At 37.8% G+C, this 12,511-nt stretch overlaps 1 protein-coding gene and 2 pseudogenes across 1 annotated transcript; 2 read left to right on the top strand and 1 right to left on the bottom strand.

Annotated features, from left to right (window-relative positions):
* Positions 1 to 6,752: 6,752 nt before the first annotated feature.
* LOC133712531 (uncharacterized) lies at positions 6,753 to 8,078 on the top strand. The gene is made up of 3 exons (XM_062138629.1): positions 6,753 to 7,283; positions 7,367 to 7,512; positions 7,628 to 8,078. Exons 1-3 carry the CDS (start codon positions 6,968 to 6,970, stop codon positions 7,742 to 7,744), a joined length of 579 nt encoding a protein of 192 aa, XP_061994613.1. The 5' UTR covers positions 6,753 to 6,967; the 3' UTR covers positions 7,745 to 8,078.
* On the bottom strand, positions 7,949 to 10,483 carry LOC133712532 (protein PLASTID REDOX INSENSITIVE 2, chloroplastic-like; annotated as a pseudogene).
* On the top strand, positions 10,329 to 11,029 carry LOC133709128 (SKP1-like protein 1; annotated as a pseudogene).
* Positions 11,030 to 12,511: the final 1,482 nt, after the last annotated feature.

The raw sequence follows: 12,511 nt of genomic DNA, 5'->3' as shown, positions 1-12,511 counted from the left end.
TGCATTTTTTATTAATTTTTTTAATTACGTAGCAAGATGAAGCACATAAATTGTGGCATGTCGGGATGAAGAGAAGAGGGAAGACCAAAAGACACATGTTTCAGAGTTTTGATAGTTACGCTGTTGTGGAGGGCTTTGCACAATTTAAAGACATCCCTAGCCATACACCCGGAGGAACATCAAATGAAGGAAGTCAACATACGCACAGACAACCAATTGCTGAAAATTCTCCCATCAACTTGGACATGTATGTAGATGAGGTAATTGCAGGTGAAACTGCAGATCCTAATGTGAGGCCTCAAGGAAGGAAGTCTGCGAAAGAAGCAATTCGGAAAGGAAAGAAGGCAGCGAAAGATCAAAGTCCTTTGTCAAGCGATGTCGAGAGTATAATAGAGGCAACCGCTGGCAAAAAAAAACTCGATGAGGAATTCGCTCGAAGTCTCCAAGAGGAAAATCAACGAGATTGTATCCGATTGCAAATGGATATGCGAAAAGAGGCATTCCTATTACAAGAGAGGGAAGAGAGAATTAAAGAGAGGGAAGAGCGTATTATGGAGATTGATACAAGTCAGATGACGCCAACTAAAAAGCGTTATTGGTCAAGAAGGCGAAAGAAGATAGCGGAGAGAGAAGATCTTGGCGAGCAAACGCCAACTTCTATGGGTGGATACTATCCGCAACCCAATTTTGGTGGTGCATTCCCACAACCAAATTTTGGTGGTCCATTCCCACAACCTCCTTACCCCGGTGCATACCCACAACCACCTTACCCCGGTGCATACCCACAATCTCCCTTCGCCGGTGGATTCCCATCACCAGTGGATTCCCACAACCCCCTTACCCCGGTGGATACTATCCGCAACCACCTTACCCCGGGGGATATCCTACACAACCACAATTTTCACCTTTCTCTACGGGTGATTCCACCAACCCTAACCCTAATGATGACCCTTCAAACACAAATTGGATTTCTAGAGAGGATGAGGATCATGATTTGAATAATTAGGTGATTATGCATGTTGTGTAATTGCATTGTACTTATTCCTAGTTTTTCATTTATGTAAGTATAAATTTTATGAAATAAAAGTTGTATTTGAAAATTCTGACATTAATTATCCATAAATCTCCATTATTACCATCTATTTACATCAAAACTATTTCAATTTTTCAATTAAAAAAAAAAATTCAATGAACAGTAAATCTGACTAGTCAAGAAACAGAACGGGTGGAAACCTATGTCCAGTGACAGTGAATAGTTTCTTGACTGGTCGACCCCTTGACTTTTCGACCTTGACATTTCTTAACTACGGGTGGACTTGCTCTAACAGAAGCTTTTAATCTAAGAACAACTTGTAAAATTTTGAAAAAGGACAAGGAGTCCTTAATGGTTGGTTGCGGTCCACCTTTATCTTGGGAGGGTTAGGCAGCAAGTAAGGGACAGGGACACCAGCATTTGCTGTATTGGCCATTCCAACTTCTCTTCTTTAACCTCTTTGATTATTGTAGCTAGGTTCGAACTTTTAACAACAACATTATTGTAGCTAAGAAATGAGTGTTCCTATATTTTACTTGAAACTATTTAGAAATAAAGAAACATCACTAAGAATTATTAGGCATAACAGATAAGGAAGAAGTTCCTGTTTGGCCAAGGAATCAGCGGGTTATGTTCTTAATGTGTCTCCTAAAACCAAGGCAGCTCCAATCTCTGATGTGATTTAACCAAGAACCAAATGGCAACAATGTGACCACCACAAAGGGTAGTGTCATTTTCTAATTTCTCAAGGCCATGTTTATAACTTTATATTGGTATCTTTCTGCCTAATCAGTCTCAATAATGCAGCTCTCATAGTCCCATTTGTTCTATCTGGTATGCAGGTGAGTAAGCAAAGGAGGCACTTCAATCATAAATCATAAAAGTTTGAGAAAGTGGTAATCACTTTCTTCATGCATGAATATGCCTCTAAACATCAGATCGAATCACACAACAAAACTGTTTAAATCTAACTAATTGGTGATTAAAGTCTTTGAGAGAGTGACTTAAAACAGAAAAAAGGTGGCGAAATTCGTAGTTCTTATTGCTACAGAATCATCACATACAATTCAATTTTCTCGAGCTGATCAACGTTGTTGACCCATCATGATTTTAGAAAGTAGTCAAACTGAAAATAGAAATATATGGTTGCGTATCCTGATCTGTTTGTAATATATCAAAAGAAAAGCTTAATTCTTTAAGGAAAGAGATTCCATGATTACTGAAGAGTTTATTAGTGCCTCATTAACATTATTGATCCATTTGTAAGAAACAAAATTAAATCCCATTTGATGACCTTTTCCAAGTTCAAATTTAGAATAAAGAAAATAAAAAAGTTCTTCCACTAGCTGGGGTGCAATGGAGAATTGGAGATGCTGCACCATCTATCTAGGTAAGGAGTAACTAGTAAGGACCCTCAGATTCTCTGCACTTGAGATTAGAGAATATAGGGGGATTGATTGTCATCATATCATGCTTTTAATAATGTGCTCTGAAGAGTCCTAGGAGATCAATGACAAGGAAACACCAAAGTAGTACAAAAAGTAAGACCTCTTCTGAGGTTTTATATATCTATATGTTTTGGCACTTTCCTTTCAACAAGTAGGAACACATTATGCCAATGTACTATAATTATCATTCACGTATATAGTAATTTCACACAAAAAAAGAAGAAGTGTATAAGTGCAATTTCATACATCATTATTATTAATTATTGTTTGTTGGTGACGAAAAATTCCGTAGAGTAGTTTGACTCACCAATGAATGCGGACTGGAGCGGGAGCTCACTAGGAACGATCGAGAGGCTTCCTTCGAGCGTTGACTCGAAGTTTGACTATCGGCTCAAGGAGGAGGGGGGTACCTGCATGCAGAAAACCCTCAGATGTCTAAGTCAGTACGTTTCTTAGTTGAGTGGAATAGAAATAGTCGGAATCAGATGGTTTACCTTGTCGGGTCGCATTTATATAGGTGATGACTTATTTGGAGGACACGCCGCCATTATTTCTGCTTTTATGACTGCATTTATGATGACAATTATTGCTGCATTAATTATTGCGTACTTATGACGGTCATTCATTGCGCACTTATAATCGTAATCATTGCGTGTTTATTACCGTAATAATCGCTGTCTTCATGACCGATATTTACCGCCAAAATAGTGACCGAATTAATTGCCATAACGAGGGGTCCAAATATATATATATATATATATATATATATATATATATATATATATATATATTTTTTTTTGACTTTGTCAAGGGGAACCCAAAGGCTTTCTAGGCCCAAGATAAACCCTTTCGGCGCATGTGAAATGCTCCAATTGTGCATTGCAGCACAATGCCTAGCCACTTTGACAGCTTCGGGATTCGAACCTAGGTTGGGGAGCACACCCAACTAAGCAAGAACCACTAGGTCACTTGCAGTGGTTGGGGTCCAAATATAGTTTACCACTCCCACATTGTTTAATCATTATTTCTGCATGAAATAACTTAAGAGTGAAATTAAAAAATATATCCTAACAATGAAAGACTTTGCAAATTATAATTGAGCTGTTCATAAAAGTAATCACAATAACTATAATAAATCATGACTGTATAGACCTTAAAACAAGCAAAGGTATTTTTTACATCCATGAGCTGTGGCTTGAAGCACACCTGACTATAGTATTGTTGTTCATTATTACTACATATCCATAATTGCATATAGTGCATATTTAGAAAAACCCTTGATTAATTTATTCTAATTAAGATTATTTGCACAGTTGTTATTGTGATTATAGACCTGCATCCTTTAATTTATTCTAATACCTTATATATGTATCTGTTTCAGATTTTTTGAATTCTAATGGGAAAAATGTAAATGAAGTACTGTTACCACCCATATATATGTTAATATCCCATGAAATATAGAACAGAAATTATCATATTAATTTTATTTTGGTCATCCAGTCACAATCCATAGGCACATTCTTAGACATGCCTTTTGCATGGTCCAAGTAGATCCTCACAGTATCTGTATTTCCATAACCGGCCATAAACAAAAAATTTACCATCATAACACCCTTAGAGGGAGAGGGAGAAGAGATCAAGATTGGTTGGTAGCAAAAGGGCTTGAATTAACTAGATTTTCAATTAGAATGAATGTTTAATCAAGAGCCAAGGAACAAACATTCAAGACCTAATCTCAAATCTATGCCCCCACAAGCTGCGATCTATGAACATCATGGTGCTTTGAATGCCATCCACTTCTATATAATAAGAGGGTCCAAAACATTATTCAAATGAAAGGCTTAGAATTAAATAGAGATGAGTGTCACACCCATAGCCATAACCATAACAAGTTAAGGCCATTTTCTTTATATAATCTATTATTGGGGGTACACTACTACAATGTACTCCCCCTCAACGTCATGTTTGAACAAGTAAGATTATTATGATATAGTCCATTCCTCATTTAATATGTGAGCCAAGGATTTCAAACACCTCACATGGCTTACATACACTGACATTTAACCAGGGATGCTTACACATGATCAACCACATTCATATTTATATTGCAAGGGAAATTTTTAAACTCAAATATATGTAGCCTGCATAAGTTAAACCAGATTTACATTAGTCAAAGATTGTCAGAAAGATTATAATTAATAGTACCTTTGTCTCTATCTCCTAACTTAGCCAGGCATTTGCTCTTAATCCAATGTTAAATATTTAAGAAAGATTATAATGGAAATTTTTATGATCTTCATCCTTCATTTGGTCAATTTCTTTTCTGCAACTTGTGTTACTTGATTTGGGGTTCGAAATCGACTCTGTGATTAGAGTTGTTAATCTTGGAGTTCCGACAGTCTAAAATGTCCTTAACTTTTGCCAATTTGATCTACATTTTTGGCTCATCTAATGAATAGTTTTTGAAAAAAAAATGTTAAAATTTAAAATAACACGTACGTAAAAGAGAATATTAACTTAATATATATAGTGTTCCATGTCCTGACAACTTAAACTTTCAAATTTTTTACTTGTTTAATGCGTAGTTTAACAAATTATGAGTGCGTTAAAAACAATTAAAAAGATACTGTTGCACCGTCGGTGCATAGAATAATTTCCAGTTTAATGTAATTTTTTTTGTTTCAAGGAAAAAGAAATGGTTATTTGAGATTCAATGATGGGGGAGAGTAGAAAACAGTGTAATCATAATTGAACTCCTTGAGCAAGATATCACTTTGATTCTACTCAAGATTGCATTGGACTTTGAACTTTTGAAGCAGCTTGTGCGAAAAGTTGGGCATAGGGTCTAATATTGCACAACAAGATATAGTGGGTGCTTTTCTCATAAATACGACCCCATAAATGCTGAATGAGGACTACTATTAAAATCATGTCATTAGATTATTAGTCGACATTGTTTAAATTTATAAAAAGAATCATATAAACGTATTTAAAATTCTAAAATCGCTAGCTATTAGATTAGTTAATACATGTAACATATTACATACATTAAATGGTTTATATTTTTAAAAGGGTAAATTCCTTCTATAGTACCTGATGTACGACTAATTGGACACTTTGGTACTTAGTTTTTAAAAGAGGACAATTTGATACCTGAACTTAGGCTTCGTTTGACAGTTTGATACTTCTATTAATTTTTTCTGTTAAATGTAAGGATAAAATTGACATTAAGAATATATGTATAAAATAAAAAAAATAAAAAACATGAGTTTGTGGGTCTTCATCATTTTTTGGGTCATTTGGGAGAAAATGAACATGAATTAATGCTCTTGAGTTATGTCATCACATAATTGAATTTTATGTTTAAAAATTTTAGTCGTCATGATTTAAACGCTCACGAGACTAGTTTCGTGGATTAGACATAGTTTGGTGGAGTAGTCTCGTGGGTGTTCAAATCATGATTACTATATTTCTTAAACATAAAATTCTAATATTTCACCTATAAGCATTAATTCATACCTATAAAATGATGAAGAACGGCTATCAACCCACAAAACTCATGTTTTTTATTTTGTTGTTACACATATTCGAAATGTCAATTTTATCCTTATATTTAACAGAAAATTAACAGAAGTACCAAAGTGTCGAACAAAGTCTAAGTTCAGGTATTAGATTGTCCTCTTTTAAAGACTAGGTATCAAAGTGTCCAATTGGTCATACCTCATGTACCATGAAAAGAATTTACTCTTTCCAAATTTCAATACTTTAAAACACTATAAAACAACAACTCGAAAAATTGAGCGGAAATTTAGCTCCACCGGAAAGAAGGTGGGGTGTCGTTGTCACTTGTCCACATTCCAAACAAAATAATCTTACCACGCGCCCGCTCTCTACTCTCTGCTGCTGCCGCTTTGGGTTAAAAAAACAGAGATATAATATTTTTCTGTTTATGTCTAGCTTTGTAGGTTGGAATTAAACTAGTGATTAACGTTAAGACAAGACCTTCGGTTCTTCCTAAGCTCCCCCAAAACTTTGACTCCGTCGACACCGCCGAGCATGTCCTTCCAAACTACTACCGTCTCGCCTCTCTCCACGTGGCACCTATTCCACCCGTGCCGGTGCCCCATTTCCTTCGCCATTGTCACTCTAGTCCACACTCCTTTACTATTAATCTATAAAGGACATAATCATGGTCTTATTTTAATCATGCCGTTTTAGTGCCAAAATTTGGGTTTAAATTAACGCACGTAGCATGAGCTAGTTGGCAAGTAAGGACGGACGGCCTGCTTCAGCCTCTCTCTCTCTCTCTCTCTTACTTAGACTCCACATGTTTTTCACTTCAGTATATGTCTAGGTTTGGGGTTTGTGGGGTTTGGATAGATAGATATATGAGAGAGCTGTATAGAAAGTGACTTGTTTGTCATTCCCACCTTCTTCTTCTTCTTATCTGCCTCTCTTTCTTCATCTTCTTCGGTTTCAGAGCTCCATGGGGAACTGTCAGGCCATCGATGCTGCTGCTCTGGTGATACAGCACCCGAGTGGGAAGATAGAGAGGCTGTACTGGCCTATAAGCGCCAGCGAGGTCATGAGGTTGAACCCTGGTCATTACGTTTCTCTGATTATCCCATTGCCGGCTTCGGCTTCGGCTTCGGATTCGGGTTCTGATCATCATCACCAGGAGGAGGAGATTCGGGAGCAGAAGAGTAGTGGTGGTGGTGCGGTGCGTTTCACAAGGGTGAAGCTTCTTCGACCTAATGAGACTCTTGCTCTTGGTCATGCCTATCGTCTGGTCACTACTCAAGGTATTAAGCTTGGCTAGAAATTGAATATGTCGTGTTCGGTTTGAAGAGTTTCGGGTGTTGATGTTTTGTTTTTGTGGTTGCAGAGGTTATGAAGGTGTTGAGGGCAAAGAAGTATGCGAAGACGAAGAAGCAGCAGGTGGAATCACTAATTGAGAAATCATCACAGACGGCAGTGCCCGAGAAACAGAGTTCGAGTTGTGAGGCAGAGGACAAAGAAAATATCAACCATGTAAGTCTACAAAGCAACTATCTCTTATTTCATTTTTTTCTGCACCTTGTTTTGAGCAAGCTGTAATTGTTAGATTAATTACATGTCCAATGTTGTAATCATGTCAAAATTTCAGGCTACAAATCATGAAAGGCGCCGACCCAGGACGGCATCAGGGAATGCTGCTGGTGCTGCAATGAGGTCGAAATCTTGGCGGCCCTCATTGCAGAGCATTTCTGAAGCTGCAAGCTGAAGATCAAAGTGATGCAAAACTCGAATATGGAAAATACAGAGCAGCTGATGAGAGAGTACTCCTGGAGTGTGGAATATTAGATTCACCCAAAGTTCATGGATTTGGGTACCAAAGCTTTCTAATCCAATGTCAACCACAGACCATAAACCATTCAACCCATGTTCCAAAGCAATAAGAAAATTTGTATAGAGCAACACACACAAATCACCGAATCTGACTTTGTATTAGAAGTGAAGTTTTCGTGATAGACATGAGTGTTCTTCAGTCTTCACCATTTTTGTGAGTTTTATATATAAACAGGAGAATACAACATTACAAAGTCAAATTTAGACTCTCTGGATTCGCAAAATGAAATATCACTTTGACGATTTCGAATTCCAAACATCCCAGTCTTGATCCAAATAGTTTTGAGCCCATAACAGTGTTGCCCTTGCAGCCAAAGGTGCTCCAGGTAGTTCCTTCTTCTTGAGAGCAACTAACATATCAGTGAAGGGATCCACCAACAATGTTTCAGGTCCTCCATACTCCTTGAGCAAGAATTCACTAAATATCGGTTAAGAACAACAAGAAATATCAGGCAAAGTTGAATAATTCAAACAGTACTGAAATTCTAAACTTAGGCCAAAACATTGCCAGTGTGAGGCTCAATTATGCACAGAAAGTTAGAAGTATTTGATGATCGAAGCTGTCATGGAGAACAGTACTTACGTGTGTCAGGTCAGATATTTGTCTTGGGGATCAATTATTGTACTGTTTTGATGTCAAGCAAGACTCAGGGCCTCACCATAGAAAAGAAAGGACACAAATGTTTGCTGATTCACACAGAGAGGGGGGGGGGGGTGGCTGGCACTGATCGAAAAAGTTTCATTCTGTGGCGTCTCTCTTTTTCAACTTTATAGAATCAATTTTAACCTTATTCACACAATTAAAACAAAACCATGTGAGAAGGAAGTCCTTCATCCCTTTCTTAGCAAGTTGGTGTTCTTGAATGCTCTAACTTGCGAGTGTTGAACGTGTGCGCATCAATTTCAAGTATCATCAGTATTTACAACCATCTGGTGGTTGTAGTCGATCCTAATCTGTGCAGTAACACTTTCTTCTCAAACCTGATCTTTACAAGCTTGGCTATGTTGAGCGAGTCAGAACTCAAATTCTACCCAGGAATCAGAATGTATGTATGAAGAATAATCAAAACATGTCCAACTTGAAATGATGCCATGAATCCTAGGACCACAAGTCACACAGTGTAATCAATTCTCAGTCACCACCAGAATAATAAATGGGAACGAAACATGATGAACCCACTTGCAGTCGGTGATTATTATGGTACCTCTCGATGCAGAATTTGAATTGTTCTTATTATAACCATTGCCATGATTCTTGGATATGGCAACAGTAATGTATCGGCCACATCATCTCCCCAAGTTCTCATTAATCCCTAACAAAGTTTAAGCCAGCCCAAGCATGGTATGATGGTGGTCTCGCAAGTATGGTATGCCCACATCGTCATAGGTTAACAATAGAGTTTTAAATTAGTGCAAGGTGCCCTCCAGGTTCTCAACCAACGCCTATTAAGCTGTTACTAATAGATGGATCGGCTAGCATTAAATGATCACAACTTCACAGTTTTTGCAACCTTATAATTCTGATTCTCTGAATTGCTAAAAACACAGAGCTGCCATTCTATAGACCAATTAGTTAGACTTCTCAACAATTACTTGCAATGTTATCAATTTATCACACAGAGTCTGCCAAACAATCTAGTATATGGCACACAATATTTTTTCCGAGAAAAGCAATCATCTTTGTGATAATGTATCAGAAAACGTGATGACTTGAAAAACAAGAGTGGTTTGTTTTACCGAAGTTAACAATTTGAACTTGGTTATAGGAAGAGAAGTATACCTCGGCGCATACGTCAATGACACTACTGAAGTCATCCCCAAAAGTCGCCTTGTCCTTCAATAGCTTCCTGGAAAGCTCAGCTCTGAACTTGTGGGTCTCCTACAGTACAGAATTCCACGGCACACATGCATGTCAAACTAATGACACAAACAACAACACGCATTCAGACTCGGAAACAGCATGAACATACTTACGGATTCTGCAAATTCCGGAATTGGGTCCGGGTACACGTATTTCTGGGGTGTGCTGGCGGTGGTGGCTCTTAGTGGCTCTTAGTGGCTTTGTGGTGGTGTTTCTGACTCTGGCATTAACACAAACAGCTGGCGGGCACGAATGAATGAGAATGGTCGAGGTTGGAGTTGTGGCGGGAGTCGGTAATGGGCTCGAAATGAGAGGCCCACAGGAGCGGTGCAGTGCCATTGGTACGGTGGCTGGGTTAGAGAGAAAGGCACGCGCGCGCTCTATGTGAATTGTGAACGACACAGGCAGCAGAGTCGGGTTCAGAAAATGCATTGGGCTGAACTCGGAATCTTTTTTCCGTCTCTGAGCACTCTATTGGGCCAGAATCTGAAGGCCATGTGGTGAAGTAAGAAAATCTTTTTTTTTTTCCCACGGTGAGCAATTTTTCCCTTTCAAAAATGAAAAGAGAGAGAGAGAGAGAGATTTCAATTAATATGACATGCATGCACGCATCGGTCACCCGGCAGTGTTGTGAATCCCTCTTGCATTAGCTTTTCAATTCCTAACCTGCAGAAAAGGGAAATCCTCAGACCTCGCTGGGTATAAATAGGGCACGGGTGTAAGGCTTATTCTCATCTCAACTTTCTTCTAAAGTTCGGAGTTTGAAAATACGTACTCATCAAATATATCTCGCCCGAACTCTCAAACATATCCTTGAAAAAACCATGTCAACTGAAATTGAGAAGAAGATGATGACCCTCGAAATTGAGAAAACAAGATGATAACCCTCAGGACCTCCGATGGAGAGACTTTCGATATTGAAGAGGCGGTAGTGGCCCTTAAATCGCAGACGATCAGGCACATGATAGAGGACCGACGACTGCGCCGCGATAAAGTGTGATCCCCTTGGCGAACGTCACCGGCCAGCAAAAGCCTAGCCAAGGTCATCGATCGAGTACTGCAGCCAACTACATAGATGCATGTGGATCAGAACGAACTGTACGATCTGATATTGGCAGCCAACTATCTCAACATTGAGGGGCTAGCTGCTGAATGAATTTGACATGCCAGAATGTGGTGGACAGGATCAAAGGAAAGAGGCCTGAAGAAATCCGCAAGAATTTCAACATCAAGAATGACCTCCCTCCTGAGTTAGAAGAGGAGGTTCGTAGGGAGAACCAACGGGCATTTAACATTTGAGGATTGAAGCAAGAAAGCTGTGATTGGAATAATGCTGATCGTTATATAACTACATGCAATTAGTATTCGTTTTGTTGAATTCTGTTCTGTTATGTTCCTTAGCTAGGGCCAAGGGGTTAGTAGAAGAACTATTGAATTTCTTTCACACATGTTTTATAATATGTGAATTATCAGTTTGTTTCTTAGATCTTAATTACCAATATATATTGATTTTATTCTGTAATCTCCCTTGTCTGTCAAGCAAGCCAATCTTCGCCACCATTACATCACATGGCTTTATATGAAGTACTATCTGCATGTCATTTAACACCTTGGTTGATCATCTTCATAGATAATTTGTCCTAATAGAGAAAGGATTGCTACCATAAATTATTTGGAGAGCAGGATTTTATTTGTTATAGCAAGGAGAAAAATCATATTTTCAAACTACTGCATTAGATTGCACGTGAATATTCATTAATATATTGTTAATATATAGACGCATAAAATGTTATATAACAAATTTGACTAATATAATTTAGTGCATGTTCAAGTTTTCAGAACGACTGGATCACTGTTCGAGATTGATAAGTATTTGAAAATGACCAACGAGTTCAACTTAGTAACACACAAAACCCAGAGAACAAATATTGTTTAAACAGAACTATTCATGTTGGTTACTAATTTACTATCATTCTAAAACATGGGATAACATGGGCCTCCATTTCTTGTACTATTGTTTTGTTGGGCTTATATACGGACCAAATTTTGAAATATAAGAGAAAGTTCTTCACAATGTCATTTACCCAGTTGCTGGAATGAATATTCATACGATTGTGAGGAGAGGTGTATGTTCTTTGTGTTTTCTTTTTTTGGCCAATAGTAAGTGGCAAAATGAACAATATTTTGAATGCAAACACAAATCTCCAATACTTAAAAGATCCTAAATGGTTTTGTAGTTTGCTTATGTCCTACAATTACTAGTTTACTATCAAAGGGGATGGGATAGTCAATTGGAAAAGGTACGTACCTACCAAAAGAATAGAGGGAAGTGTTATTGTGTACTAAATTCTAAAGTTAATGGAAAAGTATGTCCGCTAATTAAACAGTCCTCAACCAATGTGAACTTGTGTTTGCTTAACTTAATTTGCCTTAATAAATCAATATCCAGGAGGAGGAGTCCTTTTGCTTAATTAATATATATATATATATATATATATATATATATATATATATATATATCGATCTGTCCCTTAATAAAGGAACATTCACTTGCAGGTACAGAACTCTATCCCAAATTCACTTTCTCTATTGTGGTTTATTGAAGTGGAATGCACTAGAATCTATTTGCATAGTTTATATGTGCAAGTGTGTAATCAACCTTCACATGCATTTGCTCTCTCCTTTTTTTCTTTTTGGACCTGAGGGGGGCAACTGGCAAGAACTGCTGCATATAAACCATGCCTCTTCACCCAGTCAATACAGAATTAAAACATGTATAAT

Source organism: Rosa rugosa, chromosome 5, assembly GCF_958449725.1.
Source record: "Rosa rugosa chromosome 5, drRosRugo1.1, whole genome shotgun sequence".
In the NCBI taxonomy this organism is placed as follows: Eukaryota; Viridiplantae; Streptophyta; class Magnoliopsida; order Rosales; family Rosaceae; genus Rosa; species Rosa rugosa.
The sequence above is the reverse complement of the archived record's forward strand: the minus strand, read 5'-3'. Positions and strand labels throughout refer to the sequence as shown.